This window comes from Perognathus longimembris, chromosome 3 (assembly GCF_023159225.1).
Source record: "Perognathus longimembris pacificus isolate PPM17 chromosome 3, ASM2315922v1, whole genome shotgun sequence".
NCBI classification, from domain to species: Eukaryota; Metazoa; Chordata; class Mammalia; order Rodentia; family Heteromyidae; genus Perognathus; species Perognathus longimembris.
This window is the reverse complement of record NC_063163.1, coordinates 75,389,589-75,411,593: the sequence shown is the minus strand read 5'-3', so window position 1 is coordinate 75,411,593 and position 22,005 is coordinate 75,389,589. Positions and strand designations below refer to the sequence as shown.

Genomic DNA, 22,005 nt, shown 5'->3' with positions numbered 1-22,005 from the left:
CCTGTACTCACCAGGCAGGTACTCTACTGCTGAGCCTCACCTCCAGATTCTTTTCTTTTTCTTTCTTTTTTTTTTTTTTTTGCCAGTCCTGGGGCTTGAACTCAGAGCCTGAGCACTGTCCCTGGCTTATTGTGCTCAAGGCTAGCACTCTGCCACTTGAGCCACAGCTCCACTTCTGGCTTCTTCTGTATATGTGGTGCTGCCAGATCCTGACCAAGCTTTTAACAGTCAAGATGTAAATTCTAAGCAGCTTCTATGGCCAGCTCCTCCGAAGCACTTTCCAGCTTAGTCTTCTGAGTTGCTGAATTCTGACATCAGGTTGATTGGGTTTCTGGTCCCCTAGGAGGCTGTGACTGTCCCCGCCACGTGAGCACTGATAAAAACAAAGGCCTAGGTCTGCAGCACAGGCACTGGCACAGGGCTGATCTCATGAGCACACTGCTTCACAAGTGGTGGGAGCACGGGAACACCCAGTGTGGACACGCGTCCACCACTGGGCCTGTGCTGTGCAGTGCACAACATAGCAGTTCTTTATTTCTGGAATTTTCCATTTGCTGGCAGACCTTGGTGACCCACAGGTAACGAAAACCACAGAACTGAGGGCGAGGAAGGACAACTGGTGGGTCACAGCCCTGGCCAGGCCCCTGACATGGTCTGCTTTATGAAGAATTCTAGTTTATACACCCACCGTGATGGAGGGAAATAAAGATGCTGACCAACATTGCCCCCACCAGATCTGTCCTGACAGATGGACATGCCTCTAGAACATTCCAAAAAGGTGGTTTTGTGGTTCTACACATCCCTGGGTTCTATCACAGCATGCAGGAGGGAGGAAAGAGGGACAAAAAGAATGTGAAGACAATATTTGGATACACCATTTCTCCCTCCTTTCTCCTCTTGATGACAGGGCTGTCGTGGAAAAATACCTGCTTGAAAAGTCCCGCCTGGTCTCCCAGGAGAAGGATGAGAGGTAGGGGGTTAATTCTCAAGTTGTCTTTGAGCTCAGCCCCAGCTCTGCCTTTGTCCCTGCCAAAGGGGAGAAGCAAATGTCCTGTGACCCAGGCAGCTTTGGAGGAAGTGTGGCTGATCTCCAAGGCCCATCGGTGCCACCAGCCTCCTCCATTGTCCTCCAGCCTTGCACCTCTCCAGAGGTTTCACTGCCCATATAAAATGTGGCTGAGCCTGGGACAGCTCTGCAAATCTGTGCATGGCAATGGATGAACACATCTCTTTGCTTTCCTTCCACAACTGACATTTCCCTTTCCTCCTCCTTGGACTCGCAGGAACTACCACGTGTTCTATTATTTGTTACTTGGAGTCAGTGAGGAAGAGCGCCAGGAATTTCAGCTCAAACAGCCTGAAGATTATTTCTACCTCAACCAGGTAAACAGCTGCCAGCCCGGGCCACAAATGCCACCTCTGTTCCCACTTGGCTGTTTACCAGCCGTGCGGAGGTCGGAGGCCTTCCCAAAATGGCTCGAGGAGGCGGCATAAAGGAGCCTATTCACGGCAAGTGCCAGTCCCAGTCCCGTGGCTCTGGCCAGCACCCTTGCTCACCGCCCTCACCCCCGCCCTCACCGGTCCAGGAACACCCTGAACAGGACACTTGTGTTTTTTCCAGCATAACTTGAAGATCGAGGACGGAGAAGACCTGAAGCATGACTTTGAAAGACTCAAGCAGGCCATGGAGATGGTGGGATTCCTCCCTGCCACCAAGAAGCAGTAAGTGAGCGGCCTGCAGGGGCAGCCCTGGCCTCACCGGTTACTCCCAGAGCTCTGCCCCACCCTGGGAGAAAGCAGATCAGGGCCTCCCAAGGACAGCCAAGTGGCACAGAGCACACGTGCATATCTAGCCAAAACTCATATGAAGCTGGGCATGGCGGCACATGTCTGTAAGCCCAGCACAGGGGAGGATTGGGAGTTCCATCCAATTTGGGCTACATGAAACACTATCTCAGGACAAAGAATACAGGCCAGGCACAGTGACTCACACCTCTAATCCCAGCAGAAATGATTGGGAGGCTCCTCATTCGAGTCTAGTTCTAGGCACAAATGTGAGACTCATCTCAACCAGTAAGCCAGGCATGGTGGTTTCCCTCTGTGGTCCCAGATGCACTGGAGGTAGAGTGGAAGGCTAATCATCTGAGGCTAACCCCGGCCAAAAGCAAAAACAAAAACAAGACCCTATATGAGGGCCCGGAATGTGGCCTAGTGTTAAGAATGCTTGCCTCCCATACATGAAGAGTCCTGGGTTCAATTCCTCAGCACCACACATACAGAAAATGGCCAGAAGTGGCGCTGTGGCTCAAGTGGCAGAGTGCTAGTCTGGAGCAAAAAAATAGCCAGGGACAGTGCTCAGGCCCTGAGTCTAAGCCTCAGGACTGGCAAAAAAATAAAAATAAATAAAAAGACCCTATATGAAAAGCAAAGCAAAAAGGGCTGAAAGTGTGACTCAAGTGACAGAATGGCTACCTACCAAGTGCAAGGCCCTGAGTTCAAACCCCAGTACTGCCAAAAAAAAATAACATAAACTAGTTTTTTGGTTTTTTTAAGTCTACAAAGTCCTGTCTCATGGCGGACATCCTCCACTCACAGACAAGGCAGTGACAAGCCTTCCCCTACCCACCCCGAGCTCAGCCCGGCTCCCCGGGAGTTCTGTCCTCTTAGGAACTCACAAGTTCTCTCTGTCCCAGGATCTTCGCCGTGCTCTCAGCCATTCTGTACCTGGGAAACGTCACCTACAAGAAGAGAGCCACAGGCCGTGATGAAGGCCTGGACGTGGGGCCCCCTGAGGTGCTAGACACGCTGTCCCAGCTTCTGAAGGTAATCTCCCTCTTACCTTCAGACTCTGCCCTCAGCCATGGCAGGGCAGCCAGGCCCATGCAGGGCAGTGACCACCCACCCACCTCTTCAGTCCCTCCATCCACTCCATCCACAGGAGAGGCCTGTCTGACTGCCCCTCCTCATCCCTCGTGAAGCCCTGGGGCAGGGCCACCACCTGCCTCAGACCCTCAAGTGAAAGCTTCTTTAAAACCATAGCGGGGCCAGGCATGGTAGGTCACACCTGGAGTCCCAGCTTCTCAGGAGGCTGAGGCACGAGGATCACTAGAGTCCAGGAATTCAGGGCCAGCCTGAATCACATCACAAAGTCTCAAAAGGGTCCCAAACAAACAAAACAGGTCTGGGGTATGGCTAAAGACGTAGAGGGCCTACCTTGCAAGCATTGAAGCCCTGGGTTCAAACCTCAGTACCACACAAAAACAAAATCGTAAGATATGGTGGTGTAGTTGGGTGGACTTTTTGTCTTTTGTGTCCAACTCCATGTTCGTTGGTGTTCAGCAGGGAGAGAGACCTGCCCCTCAGGGGCCCCAGGCAGCATCTGAGGATGTCTAACCCCATGGGGTGCCCTGTAATGGGGTGCAGCCCTCCAGGGGCAAGCCACAACCCACAGGGAGGCTAAAGCCTCCCTCATTTTTCTGTTGTCTTGTGCATCCTGTGTGTGTATGTGTGTGTGTCTGTGCATGCGCGCACCCGTGTGCAGTGCTGTGGTGGACCCCACGACCTTGTACAGGCTAAGCAAGCTTCCCACCAGCAAGCTGGACCCCAGCCTCCTCTTCCTGTTCTCATCTGGGGTTTTTCTCATAGATGTGCTCAGCTTTTCCTGGAGGTACAGGAGCACTCCTGTGGCGGATCCCCTGCCCTGCCCTTCCATCTGGGCAGAGCCTGCACCCATAGGACTGCATAATTGAGGGTCTCAAGGCTGTACCCGGTGTGGAAACCGCCTTGACCTGGGTCCCCATCACGGCCACGCCAGGTGGCCACCAGCCGGGGCATGAGAGACAGCCCTGAGCACAGCCTGGGTGGGCAGTTCCAGAGTTTCTTGGGTACCTCAGAGCTAGGTGCCTGGGGCTTCTACAAGCTCTGCATCTCCTTAACCTCCTTGACCTTGAAACAGGTGAAACGAGAAATCCTGGTGGAGGTTCTGACCAAAAGAAAAGCAGTGACAGTCAATGACAAGCTCATCCTGCCCTACAGCCTCAGTGAGGTGAGTGTCATTACATATTGAGGGGTGTCACACCCCAGCACACGGAGGTGCTTTTTCTCAAGGTCTAGTGCGGGTAGGTGTCTGCCCCATCGTGAGCCAGGCAGTGTTGGGTGCCATATGCGCTCACACTGTCACTGGGTGCAGTCTTGATGATTTGCTTCTGCAACTGTTTCCTTGGTATACTCAGAGCATGGTGGACAGCAGCCAGCCAAGATGGCAGATGGGAGACGAGTGTTTTATTTATTACCTTTATTTAAAAAAAACTTTTTGGGGGCTGGGAATATGGAAGCCCTGGGTTCAATTCCCGAGCACCACATATACAAAAAACAGCCAGAAGTGGCGCTGTGGCTCAAGTGGTAGATTGCTAGCCTTGAGCAAAAAAGAAGCCAGGAACAGTGCTCAAGCCCTGAGTCCAAGGCCCAGGACTGGCAAAAAAAATAAAAATAAAAAATAAATAAAAATTTTTTTGGTCAGTTGTGGGGTTTGAACTGTGTGCCTGGGCACTGTCAGGGCTAGCACTCTACTATTTGAGCCACAGTGCCACTTTCAGTTTTCTGGTGGCTAATAGGAAATAAGAGTCTCATGGACGTTCCTGCCAGGGCTGGCTTTGAACTGTGATCCTGAGATCTCAGCCTCCTGAATAGCTAGGATTAAAGGTGTGAGCCACCGGTGCACATTTCATTTTTTAAAGCATATTCCAGTCCTCAGGTCTGTGCTGGGGCCCAGGATGTTCATCTCTGTGTCCTCATATGCTCCTGGGAATGCTGCTTCTCACAAAGCATGCTGTCCTAGCAATAAAGTTTTATTGGCACACAGCTGTACACATTTGTTTACAATCTAGCTTTGCTTTCTACCTCAGCAGCAAATGTCAGGCTCCAAACACCATAAATAGTGAGGTTTTCTCACCCACCAGAGGAGGTGGGCTGGCCCTGGGCTTGACCTTCAGGTGGTACTCAACCAAGGGCCCCCATTGGGGCCCCCCTCTGCCTCTGCAGGCCTGCTATTGTGACATCTCAAGAGCACCATGACTTGTAGCTTGGCCAGTACCAGGAAAGTCCCTGGTCATGGGGCTTTTAGCAAATTGGGCCCCTTGCCCAAAAGCCACTGTCTAGGCCTTTCCCACAGTACCGTGGGCAGCCTAGCAGTGCCAGTGCACCCACTGAGCTCCATGAGGGAAATGCGAGGGGGCATCTTGTTCCTATGGCATCCAGGACAGGCAGAACCGGGCACACATCCTGTAGCTTATGGCATCGTGCAGAAACCAGTGCTGGCAGAGAGGTGCGTGCTGGAGGATTGTGCTTCATCTGGCTGTCTCACTGTGCCATCATCTTGCCATATTCTCATACCACCAGAGCGGTGACGTGCTGCATACCCAGGCGCTATGCAGTCTGTGCTCCTAAGCGCCAAACCCAAGCAGCATAGTGGGACTGGCCCGAGCCCCACAGGCAGTGTAGCCCAGGACAAGCCTGAGAGCTGCCTCACAGATCTCATACTAGGGGCCGCGTACGGCCTGACCTGTGCAGGGCTCAGGCTCATTGCTAGCCCTGCACAAAAGTGAAAAACACCTGCAAATAGGAAAATTTCCAGCTTTCTTAGTACCTTACAGGACCACCAGCATATGTGCGGTCTGCCATTGACTAAAATGTCGTTCTATAGCACATGGCTGCACAAAGGTGGATTTGCAAGGCTCTGTGTGTAATCACATACCTGTAATCCCATCTGAGTTACAAGAGGTAGAGAAACAAGTGTGAGTTCAAGGACAGCCTCCCACAAACATTAGTAAAGAGTCTGTCTCAAAAAGAAGAAGAAAAAAATAAAGCCACACAAAAACCACAACCTGGTGCCAATGTCTCACGCCTATATTCCTTCTCAGGAAGGTGAGATCGGAGGGTCGAGGTTCAAAGCCAGTCCAGGCAGGAAAGTCCCTGAGACTCTTACCTCCAGTTAACTACTAAATGCCAGAAGTGGGGCTGTGGCTCAAGCTGTATAGCAGTAGCCTTGAGCAAAAAAGCTGAGGAACAGTGCCCAGGCTCAGAGTCTAAGCCCCAAGACTGGTGCACAAATAACGTGACCCGTGTGTCCACAGGCCATCACGGCCCGGGACTCCATGGCCAAGTCTCTCTACAGCGCCCTGTTTGACTGGATTGTGCTGCGCATCAACCATGCCCTCCTCAATAAGAAGGATATGGAAGAAGCTGTCTCGGTGAGTGACCCTGCCTAAGCCACCATGCTAGGCAGTGGGGGGCTGCCTCCACTCTGGGCTCCCCAAGCATCTGCTGTCAGCATTGGCCTAGACCCTGGTTCCTCCCACAGGCAGGCCAACAGCAGAAGACAAAATTCAGGGACTAGGCTGGGGGTGTGGCCATATGTGGGTGGTGGCTAGGCAGTGGGGGTGTGGCTTGTCAGTGGGGCGTGGCTGTGGGGGGCCTGTTATGTGGCTTGTTGGAAGGGAGTATGGCTCTGTGGAAAAACACTTGGCCTAGCATGGGTGAGGTCCTGGGTTCTGCACACACACACACGAACTCCGTCCAAGATAAGCTAGTGTTCTCCACACACACTCCCCAGGAAAGTCCCACTAAATCCCTGTCCCTCATCTTCCCATCTTCCCAGTGCTTGTCCATCGGGGTCCTGGACATTTTTGGCTTTGAAGACTTTGAGCGGAACAGCTTTGAGCAGTTCTGCATCAACTACGCCAACGAGCAGCTCCAGTATTACTTTAATCAGCACATTTTCAAGCTAGAGCAGGTAAGGAATTTCCGTACTGCAGTGACATGCATGGGAGACTTGCTGTCTTGGCCCGCCAGAGTGACCCATGCCTATGTATCTGGGAGGCAGAGACCAGGAGGGTTGTGATTCAAGGCCATTGCAGGCAAAAAGTTCACAAGACACCCCCTTCCACCCCCCCCCCCCCACAGTTTCAACCAAATTTGCAGTTGAGGGCATTAAGCAGGCACTCAACCCTTCATGCCCACTGTGACTGGAGCCCAGGACACCCTGGGTAGCAAAATCCAATGGGGGTGCTTTCTTTAGCCCTCTTTGTAACCCAGCATAGTGTTTCCTAGACCCTCCCATATCCTCTGCAACTTTACATCACCTCTCTGCCTGACCTTTCCTGTATCTTGTCAGGTACAAGTGATAGAATCTGTGGGTACACACCCCTCACCCAGAGGTGTGTTCCCTCCCCCCAGCTGTGTTCAGTGTGTGTTAGTGGACTCACACAGTACTCGAGTCTTTGTCACTTAGTAGAATGTCCTCATGTTATAGCAAGTACCAGAAGTCCATCCCCCCACTCTCCCCCACCATATGCCGAGTGTGGTGAGCCAGGGCCTGGCATCTCCCCGGGGACAGGCACTTGTCTTGGGATTTTTCTCTGCCACATGGAAAGCTGAGGAGAATCCCACCCTGCCCAGAACCAGGCAGGTTTCAGGGTCCGTTTTGGAACTTGCCTTGTGCTCTCGAGGCTGGAGATGACAGCCTCTGTGCCTGTGAGTCCTCGGTAGCCCACTGTCCTGCGTCTGGCCATGACTCCATGCGCATTATTTTGGTGGCGCCATGGAAGCCTGACGGGATTCTAAAGATGGCTATAGCTCCTAGTGTAGACCGCGCTGTTTGACACTAAGTCATGGGGGTGGGGTGTAATGGGGGGACCACTCACATTGAGCTGGCCTTGGGCTGGGGAGAGAGAAAAAGGCTGCTCCAGATCTCTGCCATGTTCATATTGTTTATGTGTTGCCATGGTCATCTTGAGATTTGGTGCGCATGTCCTCAGTTGGTTTTCTGGGCTCTCACAAAATGACCGAGGCTGGGTGCCTTATGAGGAAGGAAGTTTTGTAATCCCAGGTTTACAGGCTGGTGGTCTAGACATCAGGGTGGCAGCTGAGGGATGCTGACAGGTAAGGCAGCAGAATGGTGAGAAAGGGAGTTGAGGCCAGGGAGAAACCTCATACTGCTCTCTGGCATGGGAACCAGGCCCTGCCTTTTAAAGGGCCACACACAGCCTCCAGCACATAGAGCCCTGGGCTTCATCCCCTAGCACCTCAAAGAGTTTTAAAATGTCGTATCTAAGCCGCACCGGAGGAGTGGCTTAAATAGTAGAGCATCAGCTGTGAGGAAAGAAGCCAAGCAAATGGACAAAGCCCTGAGTTCAAGCCTCAGGACCAACACACATGCGCACACGCACATGTGCATTATACCCCTCCTCCTGCCCCACAGGAGGAATACCAGAGCGAGGGGATCACCTGGCACAACATTGACTACACCGACAATGTGGGATGCATCCACCTCATTAGCAAGAAGCCCACCGGACTCTTCTACTTGCTGGATGAAGAGAGCAAGTGAGCACCCCTCCCACTACCTCACCCCCACAGACCTGGTCTAAAGTCCTCCCTCCCCCATCCAACATCTCATGTACCGTGGACCCCAGTCCTGAGCCTCACAATTGTAAAATGCCCAGACAGCTCACTGCAGACACTAGGGCACCTGTGTATACTCCAGCACCTTCCTTCTAGGAATGTTCCAGAAACTGGAACCCTAATGTGTATGCTCTTGGAAAAGCAGTACAGCAGGAGTCTGGACCCAGGCACCACCTGGCTGTGAGCCTTGTCCCCTCATCCCTGGGCCTGGGCAAGGCTGGAAGGGCAGCTAGGATTGGGGACATGCACCCAGTTGGTTTTATGTGACAGGCCAGGTGGCTGAAAACAGAAGTTCACTTTCACCCCAGATCAAGGCGCTGGCCTTCGTGCTGACAAACAGCTGAGAGGACATCCCCAGCGGAAAGGTCCATTTTTCTCAGGATTGCTGAGTTTCTCACTCGGTGGTTGCTTGGCCTGTGATGAGGCAGAGCACTCTGGCAGGAGCACTCTGCAGAGAAAGCTGCCCACCTCACAGTGGCCAAGAGTCCCCTTTTCCCCCAAGCTACGCTCCCAGTGACCTAACTCCCTCCCCTCAGGCTTCACCTCTTAAAGGCTCCACTACCTTCCAGTAGCACCACAGGCCTTCAGTATGCAGGCCTTGCTCTCTCCAGAGCTCCTAGGACAGGGTGCTCCTAGCACTTCCAACCTCCAGGGCTCTGTGGCCTACAGCTGACCACACTAGTCTCTGCCTTTCTTCAAGGCCTGCTTCCTGCCTCTGCCTCTGTCTCCTTGTCCCGTTTTCTCTTCCACTTCCTAAAAGGACAGCCGTATTGTACAGCATCCACTGTAATGACCTGCTTTCCTGATGACTGCTTTAGGGCCCTGTTTCCACGTAAAGTTACCTTTACAGACACTGTCACACCTGATGACACCCCACAAGGCTGGCGGGGGTCTCAGGTGAGGCACCTCAGTGTCTCAGACCAGGTTTCCCACTCAGGACAGGACGTCCCTTTTCTGCTGTGGCAAACTCAGGTAGAAAACATACAAATAGATAGACTGGGGTGGTCTCATGATAGAGCGCCAACCCTGCCTGTGCCAGCCTGGGTACCACACCTGACATAGCAGACAGAAAAGAGACAGAGTGAGGGAGATTTCCAAGGCCCATGCGACGGCCTGGCTGACCAGCCTTGGTGCAGTGTCTGTTTAAAACTTTGCCTAGTCTGTTGTTTGTGGAAGTTTTCATTCCTGCACACTGACCTTTCTAAAAACAGTTTGCTACAGTGGTATTTATCTTCACAGCTAAGTTTCTTGGTGCCTGAAGCACTGCCTCGCCCTGGAAGTGAGTGTCCCCAGCTACAGGATCCCCCCTTCCTACCCTGCGAAGCCCAGCAGCCCCAGCCCTGGGCATCTGCCCACACTGGCACTGCTTGTGTGTGTGAGGCTAGGAATAGGTAGTGTGTGCTAGGCTGAGAGTGGCTTCCGCCTCCTAGGAGCCCAAACAGCCAAGCACAAGGAGCTCCGCATTTATCCCTGCACCCCTCTCTCCATCTGGGGCTCAAAGGGTGACCCCCCCCCCCCACCCTCCAGGCAGGCATTTAGGTGCAGAGGATCCAAGACCGCAGCCTCTCCAGTTTGAGATTGTTCTAGAAGCCACCTGCAATAGGCTCATGTCCAGGGCTCAGCTGGCATAGGTGTTCCCAAATGTCAACAAGCCTGGTCAGTGGGCAGCCCCCCAGGAAATAGCCAGGCTGGGGAGAATCGTGGGGGCCGTGCGTGGGCTGAGACCTCACCCCTCCCATTCCTCCAAGAAGCCCACAGCAGTCCTGCAACGACAAATGCCTTCCTGTCCTCAGCCACTGTTCCCATCCCTGAAGCTCTGATCTCTCCCCAGCTTCCCCCACGCCACCAGCCACACACTGCTGGCCAAGTTCAAGCAGCAGCATGAGGACAACAAGTACTTCCTGGGCACCCCAGTACTGGAGCCCGCCTTCATCATCCAGCACTTTGCGGGCAGAGTCAAGTACCAGATCAAGGTATGTGGCTCACAGCCAGCTGCGTCACTGTCGGCCTGGACAGCAGAAGGGAGAGGGGTGCCCTGGGCGGTTATGTGCAGGCCTTGGCTCTCTGGGATGGTCCAGCCCCCCTTGCTGACCTTCCCTGTCCTGGTCCCCTTAGCTGGTCCTCCCAGTCCCCTCTCCCCCCCCCAGCCCTTTGACCCCTGGGAGTGATGGTTCCCTACACACACATACACTCGCATGCGCCCTTAGGACTTTCGGGAGAAGAACATGGACTACATGAGACCGGACATTGTGGCTCTCCTGCGAGGCAGCGACAGCTCTTACGTGCGCGAGCTCATCGGGATGGACCCTGTGGCTGTGTTCCGCTGGGCGGTGCTGCGCGCTGCCATCCGGGCCATGGCTGTGCTGCGGGAGGCAGGGCGCCTGCGTGCAGAGAGGGCTGAGAAGGCGGCAGGTAAGAGGGCTTGCTCCCATCTGGGCACCATGCTTACAACCCCCCCAGTGCAGCAGCGCTTAGCATATATACACTTTCCAGCTTTTACTGCCAGCTAGTTCTAGAACTTTCCATTCCCTCAGACAATAACCAGTGTTCTTCAGGAAGACCCCCACAGATAGCAGAGTGCTTAGTCTCTTTTTATCACATCATATTTGTAAGAAATCTCCTACCCCACAGACATGTTGACACCTCTGTGCCATGGCAGTGCCACTAGGTACCATGAAAGCACTTGCTAGGCTGCATTGTTTAAGGACTAAGCACAAGAAAAAAGATCTGGGAGCATGGTCCAGTGGGGCATACCTATAGTTCCTGCTACTTGAGTAGCAGAGATGGGGATGGTCGCAATTTGAGGCCAGCCAGGGAAAATGTTTGTAAAACCCCATCTCAACCAACAGCCCTGATGTGATGGCTCACACCTGTAATGAGGAGTCACAGGTTGGAGGATTGTGATCCAAGGCTGGTACCAGAAAAAAATACAAGACTTATCTGAAAAATAAGGAAAGCAAAAAAAAAGAAAACACTGTGGGTGTGGCTTAGGGTAGAGTGCCTGCTTAGGAAACATGAGGCTCTGAGTTCAAATCCCAGTACTGAAAAGAAAAAAGAAATTGTGGCTGGGAATATGGCCTAGTGGCAAAGAGTGCTTGCCTCATATACATGAAGTCCTGGGTTCTATTCCTCAGCAACACATACATAGAAAAGGTCAGAAGTAGTGCTGTGACTCAAGAGGTAGAGTGCTAGCCTTGAGCAAAAAGAAGCCGAGGGACTGGGAATATGGCCTAATGGCAAGAGCACTTGCCTTGTATACGTGAAGCCCTGGGTTTGATTCCCCAGAACCACATATATAGAAAACGGCCAGAAGTGGTGCTGTGGCTCAAGTGGCAGAGTGCTAGCCTTGAGCAAAAAGATGCCAGGGACAGTGCTCAGGCCCTGAGTCCAAGCCCCAGGACTGGCCAAAACAAAAGAAAAAGAAAGGAAACGAAACAAAACTGTGGCAAGGAACCAGGCACCAGTGGCTCATACCTGTACTTGTACTTAGCTACTCAGGAGGCTAAGATCAAAGGATCAGGATTTGAAGCCAGCCTGCGCAAAAAAGCCCCAGTGAGACTCATCTCCAGTTAACCACCAGAAAACTGGAAGTGGAGCTGTGGATCAAAGTGGTAAAGCACTAGCCTTGAGCAAAGGGACAGCGTCCAGGCCCTGAGTTCAAACCCCACAATTGAACAAAAAAAAGGAAAAAAGAAAGAAATTATTATGTCAGGCATTCATGGTGAGACAAAACTCTAATCCTATGTACTTGAGAGACTGAGGCAGGAAGATCATAAGTTCAAGACCAGCCCTGGCAAAGGTAGTGATGCGAGCACTTGCCTAGCATGCACAGGGCCCCAGGCATGCGCAGTTATCCTGAGTAGGTGGGGGATAAAAAGCAGACATTGTGGCCATCTGCTGAGAAGGGGCCATGGGGCTCTGGGAGGGCCTGCAGGCACTGTCCACTCTGTCCTCAGCAGATGCCAGCAGCCCAGGTCCCCAGGGCCATGGAGAGCTGCCCAGAGGAGCCGGCACCCCATCGGAGAAGCTCTACCGGTGAGCAAGACCTTGATCTGTCCAAACCAAATCTGTTAGGTAGAGTGGCCTGGGGAAAGCTGCCTGCAACGCCATGTATTCCACACCATGCCCAGGTTGCCCCAACAAGCCATGGAGCGGCCTTTGTACCAAAAAGACCAATGCACAGCAGCAATGCCGTTCTGCATGCAGGACAGGCCTGGTGTGCCACCTGCTGTTGGGAAAGTTGTACAGCTCTGAGCTTGTGCAGGGGTCCTCTTCCCTGGCCGGGGCAGCATTGATGGCTAGGGCCTCCATCCCTCTTCCCAGTAGCCAAGTGCTTGCTGAGTTTGCACAAGAGCCAGCTGTTAGGGCTCGAGCAGATGAGGAAGGCAGGCAGGGTTTATGCAAAGGCCCTGGGGCTGCCCAGTCCTGGACTTTTTTTTCCCCCCTCAAGGTTCACAAATTCCCAAAGAGGGAGTCTCCAGATTTTTTTCACCTTGAAAATGAAAATCAGTTCATTTTCAGGCTCTTCGTAACAAAAACTTCAAGGAGTCATAAAAGCATCCTGATGGAGTTAAAGCTGGCTACTAGTTAAAGTGACCATTCACAGTTCCTCTAGAGGTGCAGTGTAACATCCGCTTTTAAATAGGTGTGCCCTTGCCCAGTGCACTCGAACACACCCATCATCCCAGTAATCCAGAGGCTGAGGCAGGAGTTCTAGGCTAGCCTGGGCTACATAGTATGATCTTGTCTCTAAAAATAGAAAACAAAATTGACTTTTTTACCCACAAAAGACAAAATAACCCATTCCTCTATGTGCTTCTGTGGTTTGGAGTTTTCTCTTTTTTTGTGTTCCTGGAAAGTGGCCTGAGAGCGCATGTGTGGTGTGGGTCTCCCAGGCCTGGCCCCACAGTGCCTCACCCCAAACACAGGGGAGCGCATGAACTTTATTGGGCTTCTCCCTTGCAGCTGTTCTATGCTAGATTTCTCATTTGACTGCTCTGAGGAGTTCGATATGAACACTTTTGATGACATCATTGCTTTCTGTGAAAGCAAGAAGTAAGTAGAAGACAGGGTTCTTGTGACCCGAGACCAGGGAGGCACAGCTAGAGGAGCCGCTTACCCCGGCCACCCAGGGCAGCATGAGGGGGAGGCAAGGAGGGGGACCAAGCCTGCAGACAGGGCTGCAGCCCTGAGCACTCCGATGAGGGGCCACACAACTGATGTGTTTACTCTGTGCCTCCCTGGAGGGCAAGGAATGGAGGTAAGTGCCACTATGTGTATGGGCACTCACGGGGTGCATGGAACACAGATGAGGGGCCGCGGAGGGGGGCTTCCTCCAAGCCAGCTGCCCAGAGCTTAAACATGCCTGTCCACTAATGATGGGGGGGCGTGCCTTGGTGATGTGGGGCATGGCCTGGTGGGAGGGTGTGGCTCAGTGGTACTAGTGCTTGCCTAGCATACCCCAGGGTTCTGTCTCCAGCAGTATCAGCACGACCACCACCAAAAAGCTTTGAGTTCTAGCCAAGAGCAGTGACCTCAAGCTCATCATCCCAGCTACCTGGGAGGTAGAGATGGGAGGATTCCTCTGTGAGGCCATCTCAGCTAGTGGCTGGGTGTGGTGGCCCACACCTGTCCTTCCCAGTCATACGGGAAACAGCCTGGCCAGAAAGCAAGAGCTCACCTCAATTAAATAACTAATGCAGCCTGGCGTTGGTGCTCACACCTGTCATCTGAGCTGCTCAGGAGGCTGAGATTTGAGGATCAGGGTTCAAAGCTAGTCCAGGCAGGAAAGTCCACGAGACTCTTAGCTCCAGTGAACCACCTGAAATCCAGAAGTGGCGCTGTGACTCAGAGTAGTAGAGCTAGCCTTGAGCACAAAAATCTCAGAGAGAGTGCCTAGGCCCGGAGTTCAAGTCCCATCCCCCCCAAAAAAAAATAAACACAAGCTCAAGTGGTGGGTACCTGCCTGGCAAGCACTAGGCCCTGATCCCCACCCAAAGTCTCTCTGGGTACCACTATCCCCTTGGACTGGATATTCAACCTCAGCACTGCCTGCTTCGGTCTTTGGGGGTGAACAGCCAGCAGATGCGGGAGTGCGCCCCCTCCCCTCAGTCATGCCACAGAGTCTCCAGGCACCCTTCCTCCCAAACCCTGTGTGAGGTCAGCGGGACCTGGCATGAAGAAAGGCCTCTCCCTGGGGGCATCTGCTCTTCTCCAGAGTACCTGGCTGGGGTCTACCAGCCCCAGATTACAGCCCCTTTCTAGCAACTCAGCGTGCCCTTTTAAGCCCTTATTCACAGGGCCTGGGGACAGCAGCCTGCCTGGAGGTGGTGGCAGCCACGTGCTCCAGCTGTGCTGGCCAGGAGTACGCGTGGGAACCCAGGTGGTGGACTATGCCCCCCACACCCCCACCTTCTCTCTGACGCTCATCCCTTCCTGCCCTCAGAGACATGTATAACCAAATCATCCAGAGCATCAAAGGCCTGCCCTGGCAGGGCGAGGACCCCCGGAGGCTCCTCCAGTCCCTCAGCCGGCTCCAGAAACCACCCCGCACCTTCCTCCTGTGAGTCCTGGGTCCCCCCCAGCCTCTACCTGGCCCTCCCTACAGGCCTTCCTGCTCCTCACCACCATGCTGTGTCCTCCTGCCAGCCCTCGCTCAATGGCCCTGTCCCCCGCCTTCATGCTAGGCCTCCATTCCTACCACCAGTCCTGTCCATCCCCATGCTCAGTGCAGCTTGGGGAGGAAGGGGGCACAGCCCTCTGCACCGCAGTCTGGCCTGTACAACCCAGACAGTGCATGTGAGCAGCCCCAGCCCTAGCTGGGCCCCCTGCAGTCTGTCAGAGGCCCCCTGGCCAGGTTTAGATCCATCTGCTGGTCAAGTCCCTCTGTAGAGTGGGTGCTGCGTGCAGGCCTATGTGACCTGACACTCCAACTAACCAGCGGGGCATCTGAGTCCCCAGCATGTGACCACCGGCCACGGCTCAGCCTGACTGACCACAGGTTGGGTGGCAGTAGCTCTTGCACCCACAGACCCACAAGAGACTCTGTGTATGTTTGTGCGTGCATACGCACATACTTTTCTTGGAAGCTTGGGTCTTGCCACATAACAAGGCTGGTCTTAAATGATCTTCCTGCCTCAGCCTCCAGCTCTAGGATAACAGACCGCTGCCATTGTGCCCAGCAGGAGGCAGTATGTAACGTCCATTTCTTTTTGTTAAGCAATGGTTCAAAAAGGGTTGAATTCAGGTTCTGTGTAATGCGTCCCGGCCAGTGTTGCCCCTTCCCTCTTGGTTCATTTTTTCCAAAACTCTCCCATTCTGACCAAGTCAAACAGTTCAGCCTTTACATGATGTTCACTGGACGTAATGATAGCTCCATCCATGTGCCCCCCACCCCTCCCGAATTAAAACCCATGTCTTTCCTGCTTTATTGTATCAGGGAGCGCAACTAGCCTGCAGTCCCAGGGTCTGGGGGGCAGGGAGGGTGGTCATCCTGCAGCCAGTGGGCTGCTGACTCATTTTTTTCCCTTTGGTTTGCAATGCTCTACAGAGTAGCCAGGTATGGTGGTACATACCTGTAATCCCAGCACTCAGGAGGCTTAAGGCAGAAGGACCGTGAGTTCCAGGCCAGCCTGGGCTGCATTGTGAGACTGTCTCAAAAAAACAACAACAAAAAAAAACAGTCCATTCAAGTCAGGTGCTGGTGGCTCACACCTGTAGTCCTAGCTACCCAGGACTGAGATCTTAGGATCATGGTTCAAAGCCAGCCCAGGCAGAGACTCTTCAGTGAAGCACCAGAAAACCAGAAGTGGCACTGTGGCTTCATGGTAGAACACTAGCCTTGAGGAAAAGAGCTCAGGGTTTGAGCCCCACGACTGCTCCCACTCCTCCCCCCAAAAAAGAAAAAAAACCAAGTCTGTTCTGTAAGAACTCCACAGCCGTCCCGTCTAACTTGAACTGAAGATCCCACTTTATTGTTTGCTTCTGCCTGGGAATCCAGAAGGAACTGGTTCAAACCCAGGCCTGCCAAAATGGGTGTCAAGAGTCCCTGAGCAGGCCCAGCTGGCGGTGACACATGGCCAGGCATCGGCCCAGCTCCTTTCCAGAACTTGCCACTGGCAGGGCAGAGACTTGCCCTCCCTTGTTTTTTAACTTGTAGTGCTTGAAATGAAATCCAGAGCATGGACTTGCTAGACCAGACCTCTGCCACCATGCCATGCTCCCTGCCCTTTTTGGCTTTTGTTGTCTTTTGATTGGGGTCCCACAGTTGTGCCCAGGCTAGCCTTGGACACTGATCCTCCGGCCTCTACCCTCTCAGGTAGCTGGGATGACCAGCAAACCTGTCACACCTGGCTCACTGCCTGGGGATGGAGGTCTTGCTAGCTTTTGCCCAGGCTGCCCTCAAACCATGATCCTCCCCATCTCTGCTTCTCCAGTTGCTGGGATTATAGGCAGGAGCTGCCATACCTGGCCTTGCATGCTAGTTATTCTTTGGATGCCTGGTTGCTATTCCATCGCAGGCTGTAGCACAGAGTCCACTGCAGATTGCTAAGTGCTTTCCCTGTCCAGAGCCCCAGACCCAGTTCCCATCCACTTAGGGGCAGCCCCCAAGGGGTCCCCACCACTGGCCCCAGACAGCTGGCAGGGCTCATGGGGCTTTAGAGAGGCCATGGTGGCCACTGTGCTGCACTTGGGCGCTGGTTCACTGTTCTATCCTCTCTCTCTCCCTCTCCCTCTTCCTCTCCCTTTTTTTGTGTGTCCATCTGTCTTGTGGTGATCTAACCTGCCAGGCGTGGCTTGCTGGACTAACCCCACCCCACTTGCCATGTTCCTATCGTTCACAAACCCGTTTTTACTGTTTTGACAGGAAGAGTAAAGGTATCAAACAAAAGCAAATCATTCCTAAGGTAAAGTCATTGAAAACTCGGGGGCGGGGGGTCAGGGAAGAGGGGCCAGGGGCCTGAGAGGCCTGGGACCACAGCCGCTTCTTTATTCCTTCCCTTTCACCAAACTAAGCTCTTTTCTATGGCTTAGCAGAGCACCCGCATACACACATGTGGTCAAGCAGTCGGAGGGTGTCTCTGGGGGCTCCTTGGGATGTTCACAGACAAAAGCTGAGGGTCAGAAGGAAGGAACCAAGTGGCCCCGGCGGTTGGAGCCCTCCAGAGCTCTGCTCACAGGTGTGGGTCCTTGTCATCCCATGAGGGCTACTACGTAGTGTAGGCCACATCAGTAGGAAAGGATGGGACCAAGCCCTTCCTGGGGGCACTTTCTCATTTTGGGGGATCTGCAGAGGTGGGCTTCAGGACCCCCCGCCCACAGCCAATCCGTGTGCTCTGGTCACATCTGTAGTGTCTGGTGTTGGCCTAGAACCTTCGTTCTCCCTACATTGTCGGTGGTCTGCCTATACGGCACACCATGGGTGTAATTATGTACTGTGTTGTTGAGGTGTGGTGGTTCCCACCCCTAATCACACTCCTGGGAAGCTGGGGCAGAAGGATAAGTTCCAGGCCAGCCCACGCTGCATAGCCAGTTCAACTCTAACTTAAGCTACTTAGTGAGTCTGTCTCCAATTTTCCCAAAAAAAATGGTCTGGGACTGGAGGCATGGCTCAGCAGTGGAGCACCTACCTGGCAAGTGTGAGGCCTTGTATTCAAACTCTGGAATCGGGGGGCTGGGAATATGGCCTAGTGGTAAAGTGCTGGCCTTGTATACATGAAGCCCTGGGTTCAATTCCTCAGCACCACATACACAGAAAATGCCAGAAGAGGCGCTGTGGCTCAAGTGGCAGAGTGCTAGCCTTGAGCAAAAAGAAGCCAGGGACAGTGCTCAGGTCCTGAGTTCAAGCCCCAGGACTGGCAAAAAAAAGAAAACTCCAAAATCATGTCCTCTGGGGGGAGGGGGAGGAGTCAGTGAAGGTAGAATTCTAAAAATCCTTTTCAATGTCCTCTATCCCCAATTTTTAGACCCAGTAGCCTCACAGATTTGAGGTTTCGCAGTTGGTACATGTGGAGTTGAGTGCAGAGGGGTGCAGCCCGCCCGCAATGCTGAGCCCCTCATATTTCACTTGGCTGGGGATGGTGGGACCTGCTGGAATCCCAGCACTCCAGAGGCTGAGGCGGAAGCAGGGCGAGTTCTAGGTTCACGTGGGAGGCTCCCGCAGGGGGGCAGGCCCGGGTCCAGCTGTGGTGGGGAGCCCCCCAAGGCCACCCCAGAGCAGAGTAGGAAGTGCCCGAGAGCGTGCTGAGGGCGGGCCTGGCCAGGCCCCACGTGTGGTGGATGGCAGGCCAGACCCCGTGTCTCTGTCCTAGAACCTGCTGGACTCCAAGTCCCTGAAGCTCATCATCAGCATGACACTGCACGACCGCACCACCAAGTCCCTGCTGCACCTGCACAAGAAGAAGAAGCCCCCCAGCATCAGCGCCCAGTTCCAGGTGAATGCCAGGAGCCCTCACCCCTGTGAGGATGAGCTGTGGGGCCTTGTTGCCAGATGCCCACACCCCAGAGCAAGCTGTGCCCTCATCCCAGGCCACTGAGTTGGCATAAAGAGTTGAGTCATGGCCCCTCAGGACTAGCTAACATTAGCATCACTACCAAACTGTGTCCTTATTTATTTCCCTGGCTGCCAGGAAGCTCAGAGTCTTTTTTTTCCAAGGAGTCCTCACTATAAGTGTTTTCATTCCTTCAGTCCTACTCATCCTAAATCTCCAGCTTCTCAGCACTTTGGCAAGGATATCATAACTTCTTTTTTTTCTAGTACTAGGGATCCAACCCAGCGTCTACCGCTGAGCCCTATCTAGCCTTTCAGAAAGCCTTGAAAACAGCAGATGGTGGCCTGGGAGGTGGTTCTGATTCTGGCCCTGCCCTGCCCCACCTGCCACCCCAGACAGAGGTGGTCCTGGAATGGGCATTTGCCGGCCATTGGGGCCCAGTGGCCGCTGCTGTCCCCGGGACAGGTGACATTCCCTGCAGCCCAGCTCACACACATGTTCTCTCCTACAGACGTCCCTTAACAAGCTCCTGGAGACGCTGGGCCAGGCAGAGCCCTTCTTCATCCGCTGCATCCGCTCCAATGCCGAGAAGGTTGGTAGCTGGCTGGCATCGGGGCAGAGGGCACCTGAACCTCCAAGACACCCCCAGATCCTCGGGCTCCCGGGGCCAGAGCAGGAGAGGAATGTCCCCACTGCACTGTGGACCCCTGCTGGGTCCTCAAGAAGGGCTCATGGGCGGGGGGCTGCCCTCCAGATACCCCAAGAACAGCCAGCGCAGGGAACATGAAAGGTAGAGACGGTGCTGTGGGGTTCCCAGCATTTCCCCCAGTGCCTCACATGGGGAGTGGGGAGCAGGGAGCGGAGAGTGAAGCTCAAGCCCAAGTTCAGATGGGGTACCAAAAAAGTCTCTGGGGCAAACAGGTGTGGCCACCAAGGAAGGGCCCAGGCGTGCACTCCACACCAGGCATGGTGGTATATGTCTGTAATCTCAGCACTCGGGAGGCAGAGGCAGGAGGACGGTGACTTTGAGCCTGGATTACAGAGCAAGACCCTGTCTCAGAAACGGGGAGAAAGATGAAGCAGCAGTCCATCTCTGTCCCCCAAAGCTTGTGCGCCCGGACTGGGACCTGGGGGTGCACAGCGGCGGTCCTGCTCCCTGATTGCCCCCCTTATGCTGTTACAGAAAGAACTGTGCTTCGACGATGAGCTGGTGCTGCAGCAGCTGCGCTACACCGGCATGCTGGAGACCGTGCGCATCCGGCGCTCCGGCTACAGCGCCAAGTACACCTTCCAGGTAGCCTGGTGCCTGGTCCCCAACTGTGGGCAAGCCCCCAGAATGGCAGCAGCTCCCCACAGCAAGGGGCCCTGCCCGCTGCACCCATTGGTGCCCCCAGGGACATGCATCAGCTTCACAAATGAGGGGTGGTGTGGGTGATGTCCCCCTTGCTGTCCAGAAGCCCACTCCGGCCCATCCTCTGCCCATACCTCAGGACTTCACTGAGCAGTTCCAGGTTCTGCTGCCCAAGAACGCCCAGCCCTGCAGAGAGGTCATCGCAGCCCTGCTGGAGAGGATGGAGGTGGACAAGAGGAACTATCAGATCGGGAAGACAAAGGTCAGCCTCAGGCCCCCAGTCCCACCCCACCCCAACGCTGGACGGAGTAGCCGCTGCAGCCCGCTTCTCTGCAGACGCGCAGTCTCTGGCTGCTACTGCAGCACAGTGTGGCCCGGCGGCCGTGTCATGGCATCAGAAATGATGGCATGGGGGACGGAAGCCAGAGAGGCTCTCATTATAAACACCGACTCTCGGGGCTGGGAATATGGCCTACTGGCAAGAGTGCTTGCCTCCAACACATGAAGCTCTCGGTTCAATTCCCCAGCACCACATATATGGAAAACGGCCAGAAGGGGCGCTGTGGCTCAGGTGGCAGAGTGCTAGCCTTGAGCGGGAAAAAGCCAGGGACAGTGCTCAGGCCCTGAGTCCAAGGCCCAGGACTGGCCAAAAATAAAAAAATTAAAAAATAAACACCGACTCTCAAGTGGACTGATTGGTCCTGGGAGAACTGCATTAATCTTAGGGGTTTGGTGACCTGTCACAGAGCCCCACTCATTACAGGTCCCACCACCTCCGCAATGCCACACCTGAGCCTCTAGGTGACCACATAGCCAGACCACAGGGCGGCCACTGCGCTGCCTGTTTCCTACAGCATCACCTTCGAGCATTTGGAGGGGAGAGGGGATCTTGTGTGCTTTGTTGTTTCCCATAGGAGATGGAAGCAGGTCGTGCCTGTGCTAGATAAGCACGTGTCTCCACAAGTGCTGTCCACACGTGGTCACCACAGCCACATTCCCTAGTCCAGTTCCCCGGGGTGGAACACCATTACCAAAGAGTATTACTCTGCCATCAAAAATCCCACATGCACTGTACCCTGGAGGAGCCTGGCCAGCCCAATCCTGATGGCAGGAGTGGCACAAAGGCCTCAGGGCCTGCAGTCAAGGCCTCGGTGTCGAGAGGCCGAGGCCTGAGGGAGCTGGGCCCTGTGGGATTGGGAGAATGTTCTAGAACCTGCCTGTGGTGCCAAGGGTGGAGCCCAGGTGCTGAGCACCGTCCCACTGCCCACAGGTCTTTCTGAAGGAGACAGAGCGGCAGGCACTGCAGGAGACACTGCACCGGGAAGTTCTGCGTAAGATCCTGCTGCTGCAGAGCTGGTTCCGCACAGCGCTAGAGCGGCGCCGCTTCCTGCGGGCCCGGCAGGCCGCCCTGGTGCTGCAGGCACGCTGGCGTGCTCGCTGTGCCCACCGGGCACAATCGCAGGCCCGGGCCGCGGTCATCCTGCAGGCTGCCTGGCGGGGCTTCGTCCAGCACAGGGCTTTCCGCCAGCAACGGCAGGGAGTCATCCGCCTGCAGAGCCTGTGCCGCGGCCACCTGCAGCGTCGCAGGTGAGGTGGCACTGTCCCCAGGACCCCCCCCCCCAGGGTCACACCCCACGGGAACTGGGCATCTTGTTCTGGCTTGGGGTTAGGGTCTCATGCTGCAGCCCTGGCTGGTCAGAGACTCTA

The 22,005-nt window shown here is 54.4% G+C and overlaps 1 protein-coding gene across 11 annotated transcripts in view; it reads left to right on the top strand.

Annotated features, from left to right (window-relative positions):
* Myo9b (myosin IXB) overlaps nt 1-22,005 on the top strand; it is a 69,425-nt gene that overhangs the window by 38,491 nt on the left and 8,929 nt on the right. For 5 of the 11 annotated variants that reach the window (XM_048342513.1, XM_048342511.1, XM_048342519.1 and 2 more), the window contains exons 4-22: nt 908-970; nt 1,284-1,383; nt 1,622-1,722; nt 2,694-2,823; nt 3,956-4,045; nt 6,132-6,248; nt 6,656-6,790; nt 8,258-8,379; nt 10,289-10,430; nt 10,665-10,869; nt 12,414-12,492; nt 13,423-13,512; nt 14,903-15,019; nt 17,324-17,363; nt 18,768-18,890; nt 19,459-19,539; nt 20,131-20,241; nt 20,438-20,560; nt 21,569-21,885. In XM_048342513.1, coding sequence (XP_048198470.1) covers nt 908-970; nt 1,284-1,383; nt 1,622-1,722; nt 2,694-2,823; nt 3,956-4,045; nt 6,132-6,248; nt 6,656-6,790; nt 8,258-8,379; nt 10,289-10,430; nt 10,665-10,869; nt 12,414-12,492; nt 13,423-13,512; nt 14,903-15,019; nt 17,324-17,363; nt 18,768-18,890; nt 19,459-19,539; nt 20,131-20,241; nt 20,438-20,560; nt 21,569-21,885 — 2,286 coding nt within the window. The remainder of the gene's footprint in view (nt 1-907; nt 971-1,283; nt 1,384-1,621; nt 1,723-2,693; nt 2,824-3,955; nt 4,046-6,131; nt 6,249-6,655; nt 6,791-8,257; nt 8,380-10,288; nt 10,431-10,664; nt 10,870-12,413; nt 12,493-13,422; nt 13,513-14,902; nt 15,020-17,323; nt 17,364-18,767; nt 18,891-19,458; nt 19,540-20,130; nt 20,242-20,437; nt 20,561-21,568; nt 21,886-22,005) is intronic. The other 6 variants (XM_048342516.1, XM_048342515.1, XM_048342520.1 and 3 more) reach the window with 3 other exon arrangements.